Source organism: Bidens hawaiensis, unplaced genomic scaffold (genome assembly GCF_021521415.1).
Source record: "Bidens hawaiensis isolate Kalapana, Puna unplaced genomic scaffold, B.hawaiensis_p1.1 tig00038052_1, whole genome shotgun sequence".
NCBI lineage: Eukaryota > Viridiplantae > Streptophyta > Magnoliopsida > Asterales > Asteraceae > Bidens > Bidens hawaiensis.
In genome coordinates this window covers 125461-152032 of record NW_027496658.1, presented here as the reverse complement: position 1 = coordinate 152032, position 26572 = coordinate 125461, and the positions used below count along the sequence as shown (strand labels likewise).

Genomic DNA, 26572 nt, shown 5'->3' with positions numbered 1-26572 from the left:
AAGAAATTGGCCGGAAATTGAAGAAATTGGACGAAAATTACGTTGCGAAAATTTACTAAAGAAAAGAATAACAAAGTGGCCGGAAATATTATAATGAAGAACTAACTCTATGTGCAACAATGGATTGTTAATTACCTTTAATATATTCATCGGATAATCGATGTGTTATAATCATCATTAATTGACCAAAAATATCCTTTTAAAATCGACTCTGAGGAACGATCAATTGAACGGAATCGAATCGATTGGAGACATCAATAACCTTGGAAGTGAAGAAAATCATAGTAGATCAAACAATTGTTTGTAAATACTGACGTTCGATGTTGGATATGAGCGACGGAATTAGGGTTTGTATTTTCGTGAGGAGGTTAGAGAGAAAAATGAGTGGTGGAATTGGTTGTGGATTATGAAAAATGAACTGAGTATAGTTTTTTGTGGAGGAAGCGGGTTATTACGGGTCATGGGTTATAAATATTATAAAATGGGTCCGTGTCACATGATATTTAATATTGATTTATTTTAATGGCTAGAAATTAAGAGAATAGGAAATAATCCACATGACATCTAGGTAACATTCTATGTAGAGGTCCTAGAATTGTGCTATGTATACAAATTGTATTGTCTTAATAGTATATAAAGATGTGATACAATGAATTAAAACTTCTGACATAAAAAAATAAAGAAAATGAAACAGGTGTAAGAGTTATATTAAATGGGGATACTCAACTACTCACGGTTGCATTTTGTTATTAATGTAAATTTATCCTTGTAATAATATCAAGTCAAATAACATAATATTAAATACTAATATGATATGATATCACACTTTTATTTTGTATGTAATAATATTACAATGATGTATGCTGTGGAACCAAATTCAATCAATCGGATTCTTGAACCTTTGATGAATTAGTTCATTAACTTCATACATTAAAAAAGAATTTTAAAAAATCAAACACAATAAAGGATATTCGCTTTGGAGTCATGAAGGAACCAAGTTCATTTACGTTACATATTAAATCGATTAAATCTACAGCTAGGTAAGTGAGTCGAACACCCGTAAACTACTCGAAATCAGCACGTTTAATAAACATGCTTGAGCTTCGGGTTTATTACGCTCGCGACCTTAAACAAATATGTTACTAGATAAATACAATATAATATATGATTAAACAAATATCACTATGTCCAGTACATAAAATCAAATTATATACAATGAGATATAAATGTAATTAAGAATATATTAACAAACAGGTATACATATAAATAAAAATAGTACGAATTAATCTACTTTTAAATACTCGTAGTTTTTTACTGAACAAAAAAAATGATCCATTTACAACACAGAGGCAGGTAAGCGAGGCCAATAAGCTACACGCCAACCCATTTTGAATGACAATAAACAAACCAATCCCAAACTTTTAAAATTACATATGTGCCGTGCATTAGCTTTGGAGATAAAGCTCGCAACAAGCCGAGCTCAAGTTATACGGGGCAACATGAGCTTTCAATATCAAATCACCAAATGATTTGGTCAACTACCTTGAAATTCAGATGGTAAGAAAATGTCTAGAAAAATCAACTGAAATCAAGTGCAGCATGCCCTGCACATAACTTATAAGTAAACCATTTTGGAAGCACAATTGTAGGGTTTACATAACAGATTTAAGTACTTTAACCAAAGCAATATGTGTAGACCACACACATACGGCTAAAGGCGTAAAATTACACGTCAAGTAGAGAATTTAAAGCATCCACCAGAAAATGATACATGCCACACATATAATCGCTTTCCAAATAACACGAAAGTAAAACTGATATTGTTTTGAGATAAGCAAGCATTGTCAACTACACTTAACTGTCATGATAACCAAAAAAATTACCAGAAAATTATTACAAACAGCCCATGTCATAACTCATAGTCCAAACGAAAACATGAAAACAGATGAACAAAAACAGCTGACCATTTGTTGTCTACTTATTGTTGTTCATCGGGCTATTGATAACTCTCAGCCACCATTCCCCTCGTTTGCCACCTGAACTTCCGCCTGCCGAGGACTCAGCGGCTACATCATTTTCAAGCGGGCGTTTGCCATTCTTCTTATTTTCTTCAGACGTTCGCCTACATAATTCTGACAAGGCGTGGATTTCACACGCCCTCCTCAGATCCTTATATTTATCAATCGCTGCACAATTGGAAACCATTAATATCTGCAAATGATACCTAAAGCGGACATGAAACAAAAGACACCGAATAAATTTTCTATTTTGACAGTTAGATCTACATCTACCAAAGATTGTTGTGATACAAAAATATACCTTCTTTCAGAAAGTACACAGAGCAGGACAACTGATTTGATAAACCAACGGTCCTGTCGTATTCAAATTCTAGTTCAGAAATTAATTTTTTGTAGTTTTTTACTTTCTCATAATCATCTTCTTTCATCTCTGAAAGATCCGAGATGAGCTTAGAGATTCTCATGACGTTATGGTTTGCATTCAAATCGACATTCATCATTTTGTTTTAGAAAAAGAAATGAACTGGCGAGAACAATGAGACTGCATAAACAATGGCCTGATTGAGATTTTATATAGCCATTCAACCCCGTCTTACAAGTAGTCAACGAGGTTGTTAGAAATCGAATTACTCGCTAAAGTCCAATATTAAATGCAGATTCAATTAAGAGTTTTATTATGCATATAATTTAAAATTGAAACTATATTTCCCATTAAGTAGGCTTGTAAACGAACACGAACGGAGCACGCTCATGTTCGTTCATTTAACTTTAGTCGAACAAACAATTGAACATGAACAATTAAATGAACGAGGTTTTCTTGTTCATGTTCGTTCGGTATGAAAATGAATGTGTATACGTTCGTTAATGTTCATTTGTTAACGGTATAAACAAACGGTTCACGAATATAACTGAACATAGATGAACGAACATAATTGAGCTACAACCAACTAAAAGTAAATGTAAGCAATAATGTGTTGGGTTTAAAAACTTACAAACACAAGATTATATGGTAACGGGACTAAAAAATTAAATTAAAACGTAAACAAAGGAACTTGAACAAACCTAAACTAACAAACATAAATGTATTTAAACGAATAAACATAAATGAACAAAACGAACACAAATAAATGAGCGAGACATGTGTTCATGTCCGTTTAACTAAATGAACAAAATACTTTATTCATGTTCGTTTGTTCATTAAATAAACGAACATAAATGAACAGTTCATTGAACGTTCAGTTCGTTTACAAGCCTACGATTAAGGTTAAAAAGATACAACCTATCCATAAATGATATTTTTTAACTACTAAACTAATAAGGGCTAGAGTTTGTCTCCACAAGTCAAATTGTTAAGTTTTTAGCTACAGGTTGATAAGAACTATTTTTTCATAGACTAAATTACTAATAAAATAAAATAAGAATAATGCGCTGCAATCAGCTATTTTTCATGGCCTAGTAGCTAAAAACAGCAAAAGAGTTTTGTATTTGGAATTTCAAGATTTGAGTTTTCATTTTTCAACATCAAATCTTAAAGGTTCAAATAAATGAAAAGATAAAATTAATACTGCAAAAGTTTTACCCAAAAAATGTATTCGTTTTAGAAGAGGCACATGAATGCTCTTGAATAGTAACGGCAGTATTGGAACTTACAGCACCTTCTATTAAAAAGTGCAAGGCACTTTGGGGCGTTTAGGTCCCAAAAACCTAGGCGCGGGGCACTAGGCGATCCGCAATAGCTTCACGTACGTGAGGCGCCATGTATTATAACATAAAAATAAATTGTCAATAATATTTATCACATTATTAATCCTTGAGTATTAAATAAAGCGAATATTAAAAGAAGGCAAATTCACTTTTAATCATCCAAATTATGACCATTTTGCCGATTATAATCCATATTCACAATGTGACCAATGACACTCCTAACTTTTATTCTAGTTTTTAATTTGTATCTTTCATTTTCAATATTAAGTGACCAAACGTGTCGCACCACAAAATCATCTGTGTAATTAATTTTTTTAAACCAAGAGTGTGAGTCACGCACACAGATTTGTTTCCAGAATGAAACACAGTCACAACCTAATAACTAAAAATCATGTGTTTTTAATTTATTTTATTGTAATTTGAATGTTTATTTATAATACTTTATTCAATCCTTTTGAATTCTAATTATTTATTTCATACTTATATAAACTTGGGTCGAAGTTTTATATAATTTACTATAAAACGATTACAATAAAGTGGCAGGCAAACGGGCAACAAGCTGCGCCGCAACCCCCTTTTGAACAGCAAAGCCAATCATTATCACTTTGTGTATTGTTATTTAATATAAATTATAATTTATATAATTTACTTATATATGTTTCATACAAATATTTAATAGGTTATTTAGTGACAATTCATTATCACTTTGTGTATTGTTATTTTGTTATTATTATTTTTATTATTAAGATTCATAATTTTATGGCTATTTCAACTCTTACCCCTTATAATAATTTCATCTTCAAGATTTAAGCTAAACATGACGAACATCTAACCATTAACAAAACTTTACTGCCTCACAAGCACGACAATGGAACAAACATTCAACTAGCATATGCTTAAGTCGCGTAGTGTTTTATATCCATCTCTTAACTAGCATATATCGCATAAAAGCATGTTAAGACTTCAAAACAACAAACAGAACCCTTGTAACTATTAATTTGTACTCTATGCATTATTTGGCAGTGTGATAATGACAAATCAATTGCAGCTTTGCATCATTAGTGGTAGATATTATTGTGGTAAACATCAAATTGAATAACATGATTACACTGCAATAAACTGACTTAAAGTTACTCACACATAAAAATCATCACATACCGTCATTAGAATTTGAAGGCCAGAAACGTCTTCCAAGAGCCTTACTCATTTGAACATGCCTATAACATCCACCGCAAAGAGTTCACGAGCTGGTTCATCACAGCAACCGGGATCTGGATATTATCCTTTTCAGACATCGGAAATAATCTACGAACAACAACATATCATGTATATTAAAACTTTTTAGCTTGACGAAGATCATAAAACATCAAGTCATCATGAATATTTAATCCCATACCATAAGACCAACAATATCATTCATTTATGCAAACAATCAATCAACACACCTGTTACTATTAAGAATTAGTTATTATTGAAAATCAGGCCCAACAACACGAACATGGAATTTGATCTCAACCAAGATACAACGACTCCTAACCAATCTATTTATTTATAGTAAAATAAATAAAATATACTAATCCTACTCAATTAAACATAAAGTTAACCTACTAAAATATACTAATCAACATGTCTTTCTACCATTTGCCTTTGATACATTTGGTTTTCTGGCTCCAGAGGCTGTGAAATTTTTGAGTAGGGTTCAGCGCGTCGTACACGGAACCTCTTCAGCTTCTAGGTCCCAAAGCTTCGTTTTTAGTAGGATTGGCTTTGCTATTCAAAAGGGGGTTGCGGCGCAGCTTGTTGCCCGTTTACCTGCCACTTTATTGTAATCGTTTTATAGTAAATTATATAAAATAGATTAATATTGATCAAAACTCTGAAACAACTAATTAATTAATTAATTAATTCATATTTAGTTACAATCTTTTGAAGGTATAGACAGGTAAGTAAATTGTCAAACCTGTTACTGACTTAGCTAATTATTATATAAGCTCCAGCATTGTTAGTGGAGTAGTATCTATCTGTTGGTTTAAAATGTACGTAATTATTTGCAATCTATATATCAGTTTGAATCAAAGACGTAGTAATTAACTGAAAAATGAGGACAATAAACAATTGAAATGAATAGGTAAATTCAAAATAATAATATTATGAGTAAGAAGGAATAATTTTTGAACTAACTAACCATGTTTTACGAGTACCAAAGGTCGTGTTATTTTCCAATTTTCGAAATTATTTTGACCTGACTTACTTCCGTTGTGGTGAGATCCGAATCCGACACCATATTCCTTCCATCCGTGGGGGTAGGGTATCGAAAATGAATTGGTTTATGAGGGGTGAAATAAAGTTACCAGTACCGATAATCGAACCCTAATGCGTCAACCAAAACGTAATCTTAAGACCATGTGTACTCCTCCACTTTCGGGTATTATGCGCTTAGAGTTATGATTATTTACAAAAACAGGCTGTAGTCATAACTCTCCACTCTCGGGCATTATACTTCACGTGGAGCCTAGTCATTATTAATTTTATTTGTTTTTTAAATACTAAATCATTTAAATAAATTAACATAAAATTAAAAAAATACATTAAACTTCCAAATAAAAACTAAATTAAAAAAAAATACATCAAATTAAAAAAACATAAATAATACTAATAAAACTAAAACTTATTTATATTTTTCTAAAATTTTCGCTCGTCGAGTGGCTTTTAGATATTGGACTATCGGGTCGTCTTCGGATAGCTCGTTTGATAAAATCTCGATGTCTTTGTCCATTTCATTCCTTCTAAGTAGGTCGACGGCGTCCAAATTTACTTGAAGTCGTTGGGTTCCAAGTTCGTGTAAATCTTGGAGTCGAGAGTTCATTAATTTGAATTGGCTTTCCAATTCGGGATTCGAACCCGTTGCCGACGACGAAGCGGCCCCTTTCCCCTTTCCTTTGCCTTTGGTTCTTCTACCCCCCGGCCGAGGCATCTCGGTAGTATTCACGGGGTCATTATCGCTTAAGTTGAAGTTTCGAGCGTCGGAACGGGGCATGTCTGGATCAATTGAAGACGATGTTTTAAACTTTTTTTTACCCGGGCCACCGTCGGCTTTGGCTTCGACATCCAACACCAAGCCCCGTTTTGGGTGATGCCTCAATAGGTCTTTTCAAATGCCAAAGTAGTTGAAGGTCCCGCCGACCTTACGTTGAAACTCAACCAACGCGTTTTCCATGACTTCCGCGTCCGAGACACCGCTACTCCTAGTTCGATTCATTCGAGAGAAAACCGTATGGAAAGCCATGCATTTGGTGTTTATGTCGCCCCATTTCGACAGTAACGAATCTTTTTCTCAACGCGAGTCCCCGCCAAGGTTGTGAAACCTCTCTATAATTTTGTGCCAAAATACCCCCGTTTTTTGATAGTTCGCTAAAAAAATAAAAACATTACAAGTTTAATGTTTGTTATAAGAAATTTAAAAAAATATATATGTATTTTAAAAACCTACCGCATTTGGCATCTTCCGATATCTGGCACCAAGCACGAGCACATAGTACGCACTCGTCGCTACTCCACGCTATCACCGTCTTTTTAACCCGAGGTTCGCCGGTGGGCTTCTTTGCGTGTTTTCTCGAACGTCCGGGTTGACTCGAACCGCCTACGGTCTCCGGGACGGGTTGTGTCTCCGGCACGAACTCGACCTCGGGTTAGGTCTCCGGGGCGGGTTGGGAACCCGAACCGGCAAAAATGTTTGTCATTGGGTTTTGGAAACCGGGCACCGCGTTTGGCATAGAGTTTTGTAGAAGTGCAACGTAGGCGGCCATTTGCGGGTCAAACATTTGCAGGACGGGTACGGTTGGCGTCGGGACGGTAGATTGGTTCGGTTGTGGATTTTGGTTGTCTTGACGGGCATATTGGCCGAAACCGAGAATATTTTGGTTGTTGTTTGGAAACATGATGATATAAGTATTTGTGTAAAAGATATAAATATTTGTGTAAATCGGTATAGATTGGAAAGAATGTGTTAAAAAATATGAGTTTGGTTTGTTTATATAGTATAAATATAATTAATATAATTTTTTTTATAAAAAAAAGCCCAACGGCTCCAAGACCAACGGCTCTTTTTTTGGATATGCGCGCCATGTCCAGCGTTTTAGATATAACGTTTGCAAAAAAAAAGCATAACGCAGGGGGGGGGATGTACCCCCCCCCCCCCGCGTTTTCACCCACAACGTTAGCCACAACGTGACCAGTACACATGGTCTAATGCTTAAAACAAAATTAACTTATGTAATACAAACACGGTTAGAGTTATGAGTTTTGAAAAAAAAACCTACATATTTCAAACGGGTAGCGAATACCCGTACCTAAAAATAAATGTACTTAAAATCAGTAAATTTGGTTACCGTACCGAATAGAAAGATACGCGTACCGAACAAGAACAGATATGAGTACGAGTATCTAGGAAAAAAATCTCACCCATACTGATCACAGTAATACGTCTCATTTCAATGATGGATCAATCAAAGGTGTTTTCTTTCATCCTTATCAATTCTTAGTATTATTAAATAATGTTATTGATGGAGTATGAACCATATCAAGGTTTAAGAGATGAGACTAAATGATGAAGGAAAGTTGAGTTGGTATTGAGGTGACGTGAACGTTGACGAATAAAAGATGAGGTGCATATCGTTTAACTTAAGAGCATGAAGGAGAGGGGTTAGGTGGAGAAGAGAGAGGAAGAACTGTTTTGAAATTTAACGTGGTTTTGAGAAGATAATGAGATGAGAGAGAACAAGGGTTTGAGTGGGGTAACGAATGATTAGAAGAATGAGATAAATGTTTTGTATTTCAAACTACAATTGACGATACTATAAAACCATGCGTAATCAAAACTCTAAACATTTGGGAGACGTCTAGTATATTTTTCAAAACTCTATAAAAACTCTTTAGCAATCATTACCCAACTAATTAGTCAATTATTTTTTTTTCTATTTTTCATTTATATTTTTCTTAATAAAAATTAAACAAATTATTGTACATTAATATAAAAATAAAAAACGACACTTAATTAAAAATCATTAAAATAAAAAAAATAAAAAAAACAAAACTACATTAAAATAAAAAAATATGCTAAGAAAAAAAACATAAAATAAATAAAAATTATTAGGGTGGGCGACCCAACCGAGTATAACCGAGTTGGAGAATATCCTTGCTGTACAAGAAGCCTTAGCAAAACAGTTAGCCGGTATGTATATTAAAACCAAGTCTGAAGCCTTTTATGTCGGAAAAAGAAGAAGCATCGGTTTAACAAAAATTAAAACTCTAAAGACGAGAAAGGAAAGGGTAAATATTGGGAGAAAAGAGGTCAACCGAAGAAGAAAGAATAAAACAGAAAGGGACGAGATGATAACTTTGAAGATGATTCATTAGACGAAGAGAACCGAGACAAGGAATCAAGGTACCAACCAAATCAGTTTCCTTTTAGATGCCATAATTGTGGACAAAAAGGGTATATGGCAAAATATTGTCGAGAACCTAGGGAGGAATGTAATGCAACTATTGTTAAAGAAGAAGAACAGTGGGTTGTAAAGGCTAATATGGCCGAGGTTCAAGAAAAAAATGCGTAGTTGACACCGAATTCAAACCGAACCTGGTAGATGAATGGTTTGAAGTAGGCTCATGTTGGTTGACATGTCCAGAAGCAGTGTTATAGTCAAATCAGTTGAAGGTAACCTTGGAATCATCTATTTTTATTTTGATTCTAGATGATGAGGAAATTGTGGTGTAAAAAGGAAAGTACGGTTGATCAAGCCGTAACTGTGACAGAAATCGAACAAGACGAGAAAGAAATCGTGTTGGATGAAGTGCACGAGAAGATACTTTCGTCTCATGTTACGGGTTGTCATGATGGAATAGAAAAGGTTGAAAGTTAATAAACCAACAAGTTTATGTTGGAGTTTGCATGAGGTTCATGCAAAGTTCGAATGAACAATCGAATGGAGGATGTAAGTTCAAGAGGAAGCATGCATAAATTGTGTTCCCGAGCTCACTTACACTGCATTCTCGGGTTTAAAATATAAGAAAAAAATAATGATGAGATTGAATAAAGGAAGAAAGAAAAAGAAATTATATACTTAAAAGGCATTCTCGAGTTAAAATAAAAGAAAAGTAAATAAAGTGTTTATTACATTCTTGAGTTAGATTAGAAGGGATGATAGGAAAAAATTTTGTAACTTTACAATTATATCCTCATAGCAACATGAAAAAGAGAATTAAGATATGGTAAATTGGTAATATGGTAATGGGATATACACTTTCCTTCACAATCCGGCCATATTTGGCAGGAAAGTTTTGAAGGAAAAACAACTTAACTTTTTCTTCCGTTCTCTTTCTTTTCTTTTAATGAAAAAAAACAAGAATGAAGAAAGAAAATTTTCTTATCTTTTTTTTCAATCCCTTAAATAAAAAAATCAAGAATGCAGTGTTAAAGAAAGAAAGGAAAACATTTTCATTTCTTTCTTTTCTTTTCATTTTTCTTTCCTTTCATTTATTTTTCTTTCCTTTCCTACCAACCGATTCCTTCCAAAATGGAAAGAAAATTTTTACACTACAAAAGCCTCCACTTTCCTTTCTTTCTTTAAATGAAACTCGGGAACACACCTTTATTCTTTCCTTCCTTAAATGAAACTCGGGAACACAACACTTCATTCATTTCCATCCCTTTCTTTTCTTTTCCTTCCCTAAGTTGAACTCAGGAATAGAGCCAAGTGAAGATGGAAGAATTGCTTTGAGTACCATGATAGTCATGAAGTTGAGAAGAAAAAGTCGTTTCCCATCTGAAACCGGGTAATAACATTCTAAATAGTGGTAATCTCGAAACTAGCTCATTTGTAACCGGGAAAAAGAATCATAAAGGTAGTGTGATGAAGTTAAATCCAATAATTAAGCTCAAGGAAGAGTGTTACAAGGTGTGAAAGAACAATGGAAGTTGGTATTGAGAGACAATGTAAAACTTGAAGCTAGATTTATTTTTACTTAGTAATCGAATGGGTGTTATATAAACCTATCAAAAGTTTTATTTGTAGTGTAAAACTTGGAGCTAGATTTATTTTTAGTTAGTAAACAAAGGAACAATGGGTGTTATATAAATCTACCAAAAGTTTTATATTTAGTGCAAAACTTGGAGCTAGATTTATTTTTAGTTACTAAGCAAAGGAACAATGGATGTTATATAAACCTATCAAAAGTTTTATTTTTTGCTAGTAGATTGTATTCAGTTCTTGTTTGTTATTAATAAAAAAGAGTCGCATAAATGTTTTATGCAATACAGTGTATGTGTTCTTGATTCACTTGTCTAAGATTTAACACTCTCTTATGTCATGACCTGCTTTACTTGCTTTCTTCTTAATTCTTCTGCATTATCTCTCTCTCTCTCTCTCTCTCCATCCCTTAACAGGGCTGCTCCCCTTTCTAATAAACGATTCTTAAAACATCTTCTCTTTCGTCAAGCTCTGATACCAATTGTTGGAAATCGGGTCCAAGAATACGATATTTGATCTTAACCAATATCGACTTTTTCTCTGTTTTATTATAATTCTTATCTCTTTCCAATACATAAAACATAACCCTCTATTTATATTAAATTAACAACTTGCAAAACAAGGCACCACTTATTCTAGAAACTAAATAACCTATAATATTCTTATCATACTATAATACGCTTACCAAAATTAAACATACTAAAATATTTTCACTTTATACCCTTCAACTTTCTTGATAACTCGTTTCAGGATAACTTCCAATATACACAACGAGTGAAACAATGTTAAGGTAAATCACGATAAAAGCCAATGATTCAGTGTGGTGAAATTTGGAATCCAAACCATCTATTTGGAAAGCAAGATCATTATCCATAGGAGACCAACTAACATTGATTATTATTGGGTTGTTCTAAAGAAGGTGAATCTGAACAAACATTTCAACTTTTGTATAATATGCAAAGTGGAAGTAACCGAGTGAAACCGAATCAGGTCACTATCTTTGGTGGTGGTGAATTAATGGTGGGTGTATTGGATATTCAAACTTTTTCAAAATCTCACGGAGGAGACAAAATCAATCTGAAACATTACGGAGACGATTGTTTTCAAGGAGACGGTTGTGGTTTCAAAATTCACGGGTCAGACGAGTTTAGTTTGAAATCTCACGGCTCGTGTCAGCCATCAGACACATGGCATTATTTTATTGGCTACCGAAGACCATCGGCACGAACCCAAATGTCATGGCTTCGTGTGTTTTGGGAAAAACATTATTGAAGGTTACAACTTTTTGGATCAAATATGGTTTATCTCTATTGAAATGGTTTATTTTGATAATTTTCCCATATTTTACTTTACTTTTGTATCGAGGGTGTACGTGTCTGAGCATCTGCCACTTGTAAGTGTAGATGCTATATTAGACACTTAATACATAGTATTATATTAGAGGGATTAATGTGTAACTTTGTATTCTATTTATAGTTCCTGTATTATTCTATTATTGAATACAATGTGTAATACAATTACCAAAGATTGTTTTGGTATCAGAACCGATCCCAACAACCTTAATTCTGCCGCCACCCTTCTAATAATCCTTGATCGGCTTCTGTTCTTCTTTGACTGGTCAACAATGGCCATCGTTTCTTTCACTAGAGAAGATAAAACCAGCCACAAATCTCACAAGTTTGGATTCACTCTAAGTCCTACCAATTATTGATATTGGAAAACAATGATCCAACCTTTTCTTCTCACTAATGGACTATTTCCCTACATCGATGGAACCATTGTTTGTCCATATAATACTGTCACAGTTTCATCTTCATCCTCTGACAAAGAACCTGCGTTGCTAACCCAACAACCGAATCTAGAGTATTTATCATGGATCTCCAATGATGCTCATGTCCGCATGCTGCTCCTCTCAACGATTTATGAAGCTTATTTCAAACATGTACAGGGTGATACTTCTCGTGAACTATGGCTTTCCTTGGAGCGTGCATATGCACCACATACATCTACACGAGAATACACCCTCAAAACCCAACTGCTAAAGATTCAGATGAAACCAGAAGAAACATTTATTGCCTATCTTACACGAGCACAAGAGTACTCAGATGCCTTAGCAAACATTGGTGAGCCCATGAAAGAAAAAGATATTGTTATGTTAGTTATTTCAGGTCTAAGAGAAGAATATAATTATCTAAAACCCACCTTAATTACAAGACACCCTCCTGTTGTTTTTTTGGAACTTCATGGATTGCATGCGGACCATGAATACATGACCAAGAAAACTGATCCAGAACCCACTGTTCTAGCTGTCCAAGCCTTTACGGCTACTAGCAGTCGTGGCTCTTCCACTGTTTCACTTCCATCTGAAACAGTCTAGTCCCTTCAACAGCTGATGACACAATTAGGGCTCACAGTGCAACCTGCACAGCAACAACATCAGGCCTTTAATAATACCCGTGGACCATCCAATCGTAATCGTGGGTACTCAAATCGTCGCGGTCGTGGCAACTACAACAACAACCAATCTTACAACAGTGACAATCAAAACAACAGAAACATGGGACCTACGACAGGTTATAATCAAAGACTTGGGCATCCTCATCCGTAATTTTTACAACTTGGGCATCCACCGTTCGCGCTTCTCCCACAACTTGGCATCAAAGACTTGGGCATCCTCATCCGCAATTTTTACAGTCTATGATTTCTAAAACTGTTTTCCTGTTATGAATAGTTCTGGTTTTTATTTTTGTAATGCTTGCCCTATGGGAAAATCTTCAAAAATGCACTTGTCTTCTTCGAGTTATAAAAGTGAACATGTATTGGATTTGGTTTTTTATGATGTTTGGGGTCCAGCTCCTGTTGCTTCTTTTTATGGTCATCGTTACTTTTTACTTTGTGTCGATCATTATACTAGATACATGTGGACTTTCCTCCTAAAACATAAATCTGATGTGTTTAGCACTTTCAAACAATTTCATACAATAGCTGAAAGACAATTTAAAACACAACTTAAAACAGTTCAATCAGATTGGGGGGGGGGCAGAATTTCAAAACTTGTCCTCATTTTTCTCAACACTTGGAATCATACATCGTCTCTCTTGCCCTCATACAAGCGAACAAAATGGTTTTGTTGAGAGACAACACCACCATGTGGTGGAAACTGGCCTCACCCTTTTGGCGAATTATGGTGTTCCAAAGCGTTTTTGGAACTTCGCCTTTGAAACTGCTACATACCTTATAAACTGGATGCCTTCTCGTACTTCATCAAATATATCTCCCTTTGAACATCTTCTTAACCGTAAACCAAATATGTCCTTCTCACGTGTCTTTGGATGCCAATGCTTTCCTCACCTTCATCCTTATAATCCACACAAAATGAATTTTCGTTCGCTACCATGCATCTTTTTAGGGTATAGCCCGTCTCATCACGGGTATCCATGCCTTGACCCTACTACTGATCATATTTACACTACCCGACATGTCAGGTTCAATGAGACACATTTTCCTCTTTTACAACCATTCTCCCCTACAAACTCTACACCCGCCCCTGATCCTTATTTCTCATCATATCCCTCTCCTATTCCAAATTCCCAACCATCTAGCCCACAAAATCTTGATACACCTGAAACAACCACCCTGGATACCACTACCCCAAACCAATTTGTTTCCAAACCTTCTACTACTACAACTCCCTCATCACCATCAACTACCTCTGAACCAGCCCCACCTATCTCATCAGCAGCCCTTGAGACTATCAGTCCACCCAAACCGAATTCCAACCTGCCCAACCATATCCCGATACACCACCAACCACCACAATCCCTAACTCCTCAGCTTCTTCCACCACTAATCCACCTTTGCTTTTTTACTTATAGCAGGCGTCAAACCACCCAATCAGCTGCTAACAATCAACCACCTACCTCTTCATCCATAACCGAAAGTCAACCGCGTACCCGACCTTTAAACCTTAAACAAAATCCTAAGAAAAATGTTAAATACAATGCTTTCGCCTTCCACACCTCTATCGACTATTCCTCAACCGAACCTTCTACCTTTGCCATTGCTAACAAAAGTCCTCCATGGCGTGTTGTCATGGTAGAGGAATTCAAAGCCTTAATGCGAAATGGTACGTGGACTTTAGTACCACCCATTCCTAATGCTAATATTGTTGATTGTAAGTGGGTGTACAGGTTGAAACGAGATGAAAATGGAAATATTAAACGATATAAAGCTCATTTGGTGGCCAAAGGTTTCCATCAACAACCGGGGATTGATTACCATGAGACCTTCAGTCCAGTGGTAAAATCCACAACTGACCATGTCGTTCTCTCACTCGCTGTTACACGACAATGTCCACTTCGTCAACTGGATGATCAAAACGCCTTTTTGCATGGTGATCTTCAGGAAATTGTGTATTTACGATAGCCACCAGGTTTCATTGATCCCCGAAAGCCGAATCATCTTTGTTTGCTTCACATGTCCTTATATAGACTCAAGCAAGCTCCACGGGCCTGGTTTCATCGTCTTTTGGGAGCCTTATTACAGCTTGGGTTCCAAGGATCTTAAACAGATCCATCATTGTTTATTTACTCTCACAATGGTAATTTACTATATATGCTCGTTTATGTGGATGACATTATCTTAACCGTAAAAAATCCTCGGCTCATTGATCACATTATTCAGCGTTTAAGCACTACATTTGTGATTCAAGACATGGCTCGCCATTCTTTTTTATGGGTATCAAGGTGTTTCTCGAGGTACTGATTTGATTCTCTCTCAAAGGAAATATATCTCTGAAATTATTCATAAAGCAAGCCTATCTCAGTCTAAACCGGTCGACTCTCCTATGGCCACCGACTCCAATTTGGCACTTGGTGATAGTCCTCCGCTTGATAATCCAGTTAAATTTAGACAAACCGCTGGAGCACTACAGGACCTGACCCTTTCCAGACCAGACATTACCTTTGCGGTTAACAAAGTTTGTCAATTTATGCACTCCCTCACCGAAAATCACTGGTCTGCGGTCGAACGGATTCTTCGGTATCTTCAAGGCACTTATCAACTTCGCTTGCTAATTCAACAACAATCAGCCCCTGTTATTCATGCATACACGGATGCTTGCAATCATTCTCTCATTGCCTTCTCTGACGCGGATTGGGATGGCTCTCTCGATGACCGTCGATCCACGGGGGGATTTGCCATCTACCTTGGATCTAATCTTATCTCGTGGTGTGCTCATAAACAACGCATTGTCTCTCGGTCATCTATAGAGTCCGAGTATAAAGCTTTAGCTGACACGGTCACGGAGCTAACATGGCTTGAGGCACTTCTAAAGGAACTTCATGTTCCTGACATATGCTCCTATTTTGGGGTGTGATAATCTTGGTGCCACCTATCTTTCTTCTAATCCAGTATTTCATGCTCGCACAAAACATGTAGAGATTGACTACCAATTTGTTAGGGAAAGAGTCGCTCAGAGAAAGCTCTCAGTTCGGTTTATTAAGACAGGCGATCAAATTGCGGACATGTTCACCAAGCCTCTATCATCGCAACGGTTCCGACTTCTTAGATCCAAGCTAAAGGTCGCTCCCCGGCCTTAGCTTGAGGGGGAATATTAGACACTTAAATACATAGTATTATATTAGAAGGATTAATGTGTAACTTTGTATTCTATTTATAGTTTCTGTATTATTCTATTATTGAATACAATACGTAATACAATTACCAAGATTGTTTTGCTAGTGTCTTTCTTATGGGTGCAACATATATCTTAAGTTATTAATTATTAGATTTGGATTGAAACTAATGGTGCAATTTTCAGTTAGGAAGACATCTAATGTAAAATTTGTAATGTCTTCTTCCATCTTCTTGCTAGAATTCGTTTTAATTATACTATATATAGTTAAGAAGTTTGGTGCCATAAAGATTTTTTTGGAATATTTTATTAGTTTTATTTTGCTTTTGTGAAAATCATTTTAACACTTAACTAATTATGATATCTTGGTGTGTTGGTTATTGCAAAGTCTCTTAATGTTTTGGAATTTAGAAAAGCCATGCAAGTTCAAACCACACATGAAGCAAAATTTTTTGGTATTTATTTTTTGTTGTGTAGAACTCCATTCTTCATACATATTTTTTTTGGTTTCTTTTTGTGTTTTTAGTTATATTATATGTGTTTTTTTTGTTTAAATATATTGATATATATAAGAGTTTTTGGTGCCGCAAATACGTCTTTGGGCCTCTTTACGACACTTTATTGGCGCAACTCCGTTTTTATGTTTTAATTTTGACATGTAACAAACGTAAAAAACCGATCGAATGCCAATTTTCTTTTTCTGTTGTATTTTTTCTACTTTGTTCTATTTCTGGTACCTTAAAAATTGTGTCGGAAGCTGACCGAATTTGTGTAGTCTCACCACGTTGTTTTAGTTCCAATATCGTAATGAACATAACGAAAACCAACTGAATGTTGTTTTGTTTTTTTAGTTCCGATATTGTAACGAAAGTGACGGATACCGGTCGAATTTGCGTAGACTGAACGCCTCTACGTTTGGGATCGACAATAGTCGGGTTTTATCAACGCTCAAGTTTTACCAACCGACGTTACCCCATTGGTCCGCCTCAATTTTTTTTATTTTTTTTGTTTTATTTTTTATTTTAGTTCCGGTAAATAACGCACGTAACTGAATCCGACTGAATTCGTGTCAACTTACCGCTCAATGCTTGGATATAACCACCATCCGGTTTTACTGACCTGCCCGGCGCAACGCGCCGGGTAAAACTCTAGTTTATTAATAAAAATGTTAGCTACCATTCAAAAAGATGTCGTAAACTAGTTAAACTATCTTGCACGATATGACATAAATTTTGTACATGTATAGCTACATTCTAAAATATCAAAACAAAACATGTGTGAAAGTAGTTTATCATAGTTTTATTTGCTTAATTTAAATACCTCATTTCCAATAAAATCTATATTGGAATGCTGAGAATTTTTTTTTAATTGTCCTCACATGATGTAGCAGAAAAACGCCCATGTATAACCAAAGGTTTTTGTGTTTATTACAAAACGAATACCTTTCATGGGTTGTAAATTGTTATACATCGATATAACTAAAGCATGTAGATTATAATTTTCAAAATTTCAGTTTCTTATTCATTCAACTAATAAAGTGTTTATTTTGATACATAAGCAAGTTATAAAGAGTAAATTTAAAAATGATGATGATGTGAAAATATAAAAATGATTCTAAAAGATGTAGATAGGAGAGAAAATAAATGTTTTTAAAGAACACAATTGAGTGAACTTGTTTTTAATCATTTTTAAAATGCTCTATTATAACTTTTTAGAAGAAATTTTCTTCTGATGTCCCTATATGTAAGGTATATGATGCCATTTAACAAACCCTTTCTAAATGTAATTATTTGAGGTCCTAATACTATACCATATAAAAAATATTAATAGGCACTAACCTACAATTTAAATAAACAAATTGTTTTGTTAATTTTGTTAGTGGCAAAAACGTATTTTGGTGCAATCTTTTCTTTGTTTTTTATGTTGTTGACTTGACATTGACAAAGACATCAACAACTAAAGTGGATGTCAATGGAGTCTGATCAGTGTTCTGTCGTTTTGCGCCATTGTCACATTATCCATGAATTCAAACACAAGATTAAACATCATGAAACCATAATCAAATGCACCAAATGATAAACAAGTGGTCTGAAGGAGAAGAAGATGATAGTCATCAGTTGTTCCTGATTCATGTGTATGTTGTTTGATGATAATAATGATTAACATCACCATCTTTCAACTGTTCATCAGTTTGAATTGAAAACCTTAGTTTATGGGGACCATTTTGGTGGGCAGATAATTACAGAACAAATCTCTCTTTCTCAAATGGTCCTCCTTCAACCTCTGGCTTTAGTCTGCATGTTGTGATATTAAAAATATTGAATAACACAACACCCTTTTTAATCGAAACTCATCATCATTGACTCTTTTGTACATAGTGTCTGTCTGACACCTGCTGCTCTTAAATCCTAATTAAATATATACTCCTTGTTATGCAAATCCATGTCACTTATTGTTCATTAATCTCTTTCATCTTCTCCACTTGTCTATGTAAGTGATCCCCTTTTATTAGTTTCTCCCATGTTCTTAATACTTTCTCTATATCTTTTTCTATTATTAATATTATTATTGTTGTTACAGATCATTATGGATTGGGTTTTCACACCATCTTCTCCATGGGACCTAACTGAACTGGACATAGATGATTTTGATGTGTCGGACGTTTTCTCGGGATCCGATGACGGGATCTTTAACAAAGTGAGTGATCAAGAACATATAATAATGTCATCTTCATCTTCTGCTTTATCCAAGAAACCGAGAGCTGATTTGGGTGAGCAACACGCGTCTTGTTTGGTGGACGGGTGCGAGGCGGACCTTAGCGGTTGCAGAGAGTATCATCGTCGCCATCGGGTGTGTGAAACTCACTCCAAGACACCGGTTGTGACGATTGGTGGTAAAGAGCAGAGATTTTGCCAGCAATGCAGTAGGTATGAATGATCTTGATATCCTTGTGATTATGAATTATTTGACTAAATTTAAGGTTAATTGTTCTATAGATTCCACTCACTTGGGGAGTTTGATGAAGTGAAAAGAAGTTGCAGGAAGCGTCTTGACGGGCATAACCGACGTAGGAGAAAACCGAGACCCGAGTCCATGTACTTGAATTGCGAGAGCTTTTACACCAATCATCAAGGTTTATCATTTGGTTCGATTCGGTTCTCGAAATTAAGATATAAACAAATGTTCCATGACTTCAAATTGGTCGTTGCTGGTACAAAATTGGTTGACTTTGGTGGTTCACCGGCGATGACATTTGGGGAGTCTCACCAAAAACAAAAGCTTAACGAGAGAACACCATCGGATTCATATACCAGTTTCTTTAAGAAGAGGAGGTTCCCGTTTCTGTTGGGAGTTGACTCGGATAAAGTCAACCAACCGTTTACCGGATCATCTTTTCAGCAAGCTGTTAACACAAGTGCATCATCTGGTGTTCTCTATCTTCTGTCAAATTCAAAGCATGTACATCATGCTTCAGTGTCGATGCTGACCAACAGCTTGGTTCAGACCAGTGGTTCTGAGTCAGCACTCAAGTCCACATCTACCGACACGAAATGTAACGGGACTGAATAGTGGTCATACCAACAGTCAGTTGATAGGGATGATTCACTTCCGGACTGAAGGATTGTTGGAAAATGAAGCTGCCCAATTACTCTCGTTTTCTTGAGATTAATCACCATCTCAAAACTTGGTTGTCACCTTGGATGGAGATGAGTTGTAAGCTGAAAATAACCGTCTGTTGGATTGTTATGTAGCTGTAATGATGCAATCTAAAATACATTGTTCATACTTGATTGGCTATTGTATTGTGTGTTTAATTTGATGGTGTGTGTGATCATTTGATTATTTAAAGATCATGGGGTCATATTCAAATGGATGACAATGATTTTTAAGATTTGACTCAAATGAATCACACTTGAGTGATTAAATGTAATCTTATTTTTGATATTATATTGAATCAACACTGTAAGTAGGAGAGATATCAAACAAGTCGTGTTTCGGTTGATATGTTCTATTAAACATGCAACCGTCAATCCGTTTAGCCCACTTATTATGACCACCAACCCGCTTAGCACATTTACAGCTTGATTACAACCCATCAATCAACCTGGTTCCTTAAACGTGCCATGTTCCGGTTAAACACTTTTCAATGTGTTCGGATTAGGGTTAATGTCTTTGACATGAATAAATATAAGTCGATGTTAGGGCTTAACGATTCAGCCCATCAACCCAAAACAATTGACACCCTAACCATGAACTCCTGATGTACAAAACGAGCAAATCAGTAAAATATAAAAATAAATAAAAAGGTAGCTTTAATCCCTTGATTGATGCTCTTGACAGATATCCACACCATAAAACATGTAAAAGTGGGCGGCTTTATTCTTTAGCTTTATGAGAATAAAATTCTTAAGGCATCTACACTCTGTGTTTACATAATATATGCAAACTTATCATCATCTTTGTGATTCTGAGAGGAAAAAATGCAAGACTGGGCGGCCCCAATCATAGCTGCAGCACTGTTTGCATTTCTAGCACCAGGGCTCGTGTTTCAGATGCCTGGAAACGAGTCCCCAATGGGTTTCATGAACATGAAGACGAGTGTAATATCCATGTTACTGCACACAGTGCTGTATGGTTTGTTCCTTATTTTGTTTCTTGTCATACTAGATATACATATCTATGCTTAGTATTTGTATGTAGCATGTAATCCTAATCTTTAACTTAATGCATTTTCTCCTTATCTGTTAATGTATTCTCTTCTTCCCCTTTCTAATAGTAATAAAATCACTTTGATTTAACATTCAAATTGTAGTATACAACCAATTCAGTTATCAGACAATCGAGGTTTTTCAAGAAAGAAAGTACACGCAACATTCATATGTTTTAGCACCAAAAACTAAATAAAGCAAACATGTTCGTTATCGGATTGAAGTCTCACACATTTTAGTTGAGCACAAGATAAGATGATATGTCAAGCATAGTTGAGGCGGAATATGTCATTGTACACATAAAAGCTTCCTTGTGGTGTAGGCATCAAATGAAACATCTGCACGTAACAACAACATTCACATAAATCAAGTGTTTCGGGTCAACCCGTATCAGAATCCCGTTCCTGTTTTGACCCATTACCCAACCCAACTAACTAATTAATACAATTAGATGATCAGATCTAGTTAGAAACATAATAAGTTGGTCAGAGACAGAAGGTGTTTGAGGAAATACCTGACTGAACTTAAGAGCGTGTTGTTCACCGGAGGTTGCCACTGACAAAGACAAGCATACCACCAGCAGGTCCGGAAGGCTGGCAATCGACGGTGTGTTTGCACTGCTGGAAGGGAAGAGATGTGAGCTTGTTGACGATGTTCTGAGACCCTTGGATCTTCTGACCTTCGAAAGTCAACATGGAAGACTTGTGACATCTGCCCGATCCGACCCGACCCAGGTACCCGTTTCTCTTATCCGATCTCTTTCTGTTATGATTTAATATTTATTTATTTACTTATATTTTACTTTTAATAATAATATATAATTTTCCTTCCCGCCTCTTTCTCTCTCTTTCTTTCCGCCGTCCCTCTCCTTCTCTCTTTCCGCCCTCTTTTCCCTCTTGTCGCCGTCCCGCCCTTAAGCCTTGAACCTCTGTCCTTTGTTCCTTCCCGCCTAAGGTTGTCTGCGCAGCTCCACGCGCCAGACCCCTTACAAGGAATCCTGCGTGAAGACCACCTGTTTCAGCGATACGCGAGACGAACTCTTCTCGCAGCGCGCTAAGAATTGTAATTCTTCTCGCAGCGCGCTAAGAACGGTAGTTCTTCCCGCGACGCGCTAAGGATTTGTAGTTCTTCTCGCAGCGCGCTAAGAATCGTAGTTCATCCCTCGACGCGCGAAGAATTATAGTTCTTCCCGCGGCGCGCTAGGAATTTTAGTTCCTCCCGCGGCGCGCTAAGAAATGTGATTCTTCCCGCGGCGCGCTTAGAAATGTAGTTCTTTCCGCGAGCGCGATGCGCAGCGCGCATCCATCAGTAATGGTAACCTTCGCGCCGAGTTAGCGTGTGGCGCGGAAGCACATTTTGTCCCTAATCTGAGTGGAATTCTCTGCTATCTCAATCGCATCTGGATTCCCTTTGATGAGAATCTTCGCGCTGATATCCTGAGTGAAGCGCACAAATCTCGGTATTCTATTCATCCTGGCGCTGATAAGATGTACAAGGATTTGCGCATAACTTATTGGTGGCCCGGTATGAAAAAGGATATTGCTGTGTTCGTAGCTAGATGCCTGACTTGTTCTAAGGTAAAAGCTGAACACCAACGCCCATCTGGTTTGCTCGAACAACCAGAAATTCCTACGTGGAAATGGGAATGTGTGGCGATGGACTTTATTACCAAGTTACCTTTGACAGCAAGCAAACATGATAGCATTTGGGTAATAGTGGATCGTTTGACTAAGTCTGCTCACTTTCTGCCCATTCGTGAAAACTACCGTGTTGAGCAACTCGCGCAGCTTTATGTCAAGGAAATTGTCTGCCGCCATGGTACTCCTTTGAGCATCACATCCGATCGCGATGGCCGTTTTATATCTCGCTTTTGGAAATCTCTCCAATTTGCGCTAGGAACTCGCTTGGACATGAGTACGGCATATCATCCTCAGACTGACGGTCAGTCTGAGCGAACTATTCAAACTCTTGAGGATATGCTCCGATCTTGTGTTCTTGATTTTGGAGGTAATTGGGATTCACACCTGCCTTTGATTGAGTTCTCTTATAATAACAGCTATCATTCCAGTATCGGTATGGCCCCATTTGAAGCACTTTACGGTCGTAAGTGCCGCTCCCCGATTTGTTGGAGCGAAGTGGGTGAAACTCAAATCACAGGACCCGAACTTGTTCAAGAGACAACCGATAAAATCGCCAAGATCCGTGATCATCTGCTGACTGCCAGAAGCCGACAGAAGAGTTACGCAGATTGTAGGCGGAAGCCTCTCGAATTTCAAGTTGGTGATCTTGTTCTCCTCAAAGTGTCGCCCTGGAAGGGTGTTGTCCGCTTTGGGAAGAAAGGTAAGCTTGCTCCTCGTTATGTTGGTCCATTCAAAATTCTCGCGCGTGTAGGAAAAGTTGCCTACAGACTTGACCTGCCGCCCGCGCTCAGTAATGTGCATCCAACGTTCCATGTATCCAATCTCAAGAAGTGTTTAGCTGACGAGAACCTTCACATTTCACTTGATGAAGTTCAAGTTGATGAAACTATGCATTTCGTTGAGAAGCCTGTTGAGATTATGGATCGCGAGGTAAAGCAAACCAAGCGCAGTCGTATCCCTATCGTGAAAGTTCGCTGGGAGTCCAAGCGCGGAGCCGAGTTTACATGGGAAAGGGAAGATCAAATGAAGATCAAGTACCCGCACCTGTTCTCTGCGCAACCTACTTCGAGATAAATTTCGGGACGAAATTTCTTAAAGTAGGGGAGACTGTGACATCTGCCCGATCCGACCCGACCCAGGTACCCGTTTCTCTTATCCGATCTCTTTCTGTTATGATTTAATATTTATTTATTTACTTATATTTTACTTTTAATAATAATATATAATTTTCCTTCCCGCCTCTTTCTCTCTCTTTCTTTCCGCCGTCCCTCTCCTTCTCTCTTTCCGCCCTCTTTTCCCTCTTGTCGCCGTCCCGCCCTTAAGCCTTGAACCTCTGTCCTTTGTTCCTTCCCGCCTAAGGTTGTCTGCGCAGCTCCACGTGCCAGACCCCTTACAAGGAATCCTGCGTGAAGACCACCTGTTTCAGCGATACGCGAGACGAACTCTTCTCGCAGCGCGCTAAGAAGTGTAATTCTTCTCGCAGCGCGCTAAGAACGGTAGTTCTTCCCGCGACGCGCTAAGGATTTGTAGTTCTTCTCGCAGCGCGCTAAGAATCGTAGTTCATCCCTCGACGCGCGAAGAATTATAGTTCTTCCCGCGGCGCGCTAGGAATTTTAGTTCCTCCCGCGGCGCGCTAAGAAATGTGATTCTTCCCGCGGCGCGCTTAGAAATGTAGTTCTTTCCGCGACGCGTTAAGGTTAGTTCTGTCTGCCTTCGCGCTCGCGCTCTCTTGACCTTCTGTGTCTGCCTTCGCGCCTTAGCCTTCTCGCGCTAAACCCTTTGAGTTTTCTTCTGTTTAATCTAGCCGTTGCTTTTGTGTTGTCTTATCTTTTGAGCTGTTGACCTAATCTGCCTTATGTCTGAAAAGTTACTTTCGGCGCAGCATGCGCACCAACCCCATTGGTTGGCAGAAAAAGTGACTGACATTATCTTTTGAGATCTGCTTTTTCCATGCTTGACCAGTACCTTTATCTGACCCGCCCATGCTTTTTACTGTTCCCTGTCAGCTTTATCTTGCCCCCTGCAGCTGCCATATCTTTTGATATCTTTTGCTTTTGGAATCTTTTGCTTTTTGAGATCCTTTCCCCTTTTCTAGGGATTATGTCTCCTAGGGTTTTCCTATAAATAATAATAATATTTTCATAACACTACACACACAAAACACTTAATCTCTCATGTTCTCTTGCCCCTTGCTCTCTCTGCCGTCTTCCTCTCTGCCTCCGTCTTCCTCCCTGTTCTGCCCTGCTTTTCCGGTAATATATATATTATATATAATAATTTACTTATTAATTATGCTAACTTATAATCAAAACTTAAAACAAATCATTAAAACAATAATCTTATTTATAGGTTAACTTGTGCTTGTTTAAAGTTGGTTCTTGCTTTATCTTACACCGCATCGTTTATCAAGTGAGTAATCTCGTACCTAATCCCTTTTTGCTTTTAATGTTTTGGGATGTTCATGTGTTCATACAAACTTAGAGTCTTAAACTTGTTTATGAACTTTAGTCGCGCAGTATCCCATGTGTTGAGGACGTAGACTTGGCTGTTTATTTGTATGTGTGGATCATTAACCGTCTTGTCGGTCTATTCCGCAGTTCTCATGGTACCATTAGATGAACACGGGAGAACTATCGTTTATGATTTTCTCTTTTGTTTACACATGCACAGTTTGTCTTGTTTGTGAGCTCAATTGTGAGCACTGGCAGTCTTATGAATCTTAGAGTTGGTCCCGATCAGATTACACCCTTGTTGAAAACCAGACATACACATGTTGCGCGCAGATTTATTGTTATCTATGTATTGTATTAAACTTGATTTCTCACCAACACGCAAGTGTTTGACGTTTATTTTAACACATGTTCAGGTTTGCAGTAGCTGTTTTGGAGCTTGTGGACACATAGGAAGTTTCTTTATTTTGGACCTAGATTAAAATGTATCAAGACAAGTTTTTGCTGTTTGAATATTATGATTTATAATATATTGATTTATGATGTTTTATGTTATCTTGTTTACCCTGCGCGTGCGCGAATGAATGTATTTATTAAATATTGACACCCAATAGTGTCACGAGTAATGAAACAATATGTGGCGCCCCGATGTATAATCCGCCTTTGGTCGGGGTGTTACAAGACTCCTGGTACAGGTTACCCAGACCACTCCGGTTGGTATCGAACGTCGAGTAGTAATGCTCCACGAATGCTTTCGCCAGAGCGTCCGGATCCATCGACTCTGGTTTGGTTTAGATTATTATTATTATTATCACCTTCAATCGACTTGGCTGAAATGTTAAGCTACTGGTTGGTCATGGGGCCTTTTATATTATTAATACCAGTCATGTCCTGTCCGTCCAACCCATCTCTCTTGCTAGGCTTTTTTTTTTTTTAAATATAATTTTAATTATTCTATAATGAATAGTAGATTTATGCCTGTTTTGTATTCGATGGTCATGTTAGCAACGTGAAATCGATATGTATCAGTAAGGTTTTTTAATATGCTAAATTCAAAAAACAAGTTAGCAAATATCAAGAATAGCGTTGTCACTCATATAATTAATAATAAAAAATATTATATATTTAAAATGACGTGTAGTCAATTGGTAAACCTCATGCGTTGTGGCTTTGAGTTGATGTGAAATCATTTGGTTACGTTCTTTGTGGTACGCATTGCGGTGGCGAAGCGGTGCAGACGCGCGGTATAAATTAGGATAACAAAATGCAGTCATTGCGACGACGATACGACACAAATTTGATCGGCATCAACTAGAATCGTTTAAATTCAAATTAGCAAACGTCTAAAAATTTAACATATGTATTTTTTTTAACCAACATACTTTTTAAGA

At 36.9% G+C, this 26572-nt stretch overlaps 3 protein-coding genes, 1 long non-coding RNA gene and 1 pseudogene across 5 annotated transcripts; 3 read left to right on the top strand and 2 right to left on the bottom strand.

The window, feature by feature from the left end:
- Window positions 1-1710: 1710 nt before the first annotated feature.
- Window positions 1711-6069, bottom strand: LOC143589937 (uncharacterized). The gene is made up of 3 exons (XR_013145376.1): window positions 5974-6069; window positions 4881-5027; window positions 1711-2186 (listed from the first exon to the last, which is right to left on the bottom strand). It is a non-coding gene; the product is annotated as an uncharacterized LOC143589937 (long non-coding RNA).
- A 6401-nt stretch (window positions 6070-12470) lies between these two features.
- Window positions 12471-13124, top strand: LOC143589939 (uncharacterized). The gene has a single exon (XM_077070555.1). The coding sequence runs from the start codon at window positions 12471-12473 to the stop codon at window positions 13122-13124; it is 654 nt and encodes a 217-aa protein (XP_076926670.1).
- Window positions 13125-18752: 5628 nt separating this feature from the next.
- On the top strand, window positions 18753-19952 carry LOC143589938 (teosinte glume architecture 1-like). The gene is made up of 3 exons (XM_077070554.1): window positions 18753-18872; window positions 18963-19309; window positions 19379-19952. Exons 2-3 carry the CDS (start codon window positions 18969-18971, stop codon window positions 19950-19952), a joined length of 915 nt encoding a protein of 304 aa, XP_076926669.1. The 5' UTR covers window positions 18753-18872; window positions 18963-18968.
- Window positions 19953-20788: 836 nt separating this feature from the next.
- On the top strand, window positions 20789-21131 carry LOC143589936 (uncharacterized). Its single transcript, XM_077070552.1, has one exon. The coding sequence runs from the start codon at window positions 20864-20866 to the stop codon at window positions 21068-21070; it is 207 nt and encodes a 68-aa protein (XP_076926667.1). The 5' UTR covers window positions 20789-20863; the 3' UTR covers window positions 21071-21131.
- Window positions 21132-21354: 223 nt separating this feature from the next.
- Window positions 21355-26004, bottom strand: LOC143589935 (nuclear transport factor 2B-like; annotated as a pseudogene). The gene is made up of 3 exons (XR_013145375.1): window positions 25875-26004; window positions 21606-21802; window positions 21355-21429 (listed from the first exon to the last, which is right to left on the bottom strand). The product of XR_013145375.1 is annotated as a nuclear transport factor 2B-like (transcript).
- Between the last annotated feature and the right edge of the window lie 568 nt (window positions 26005-26572).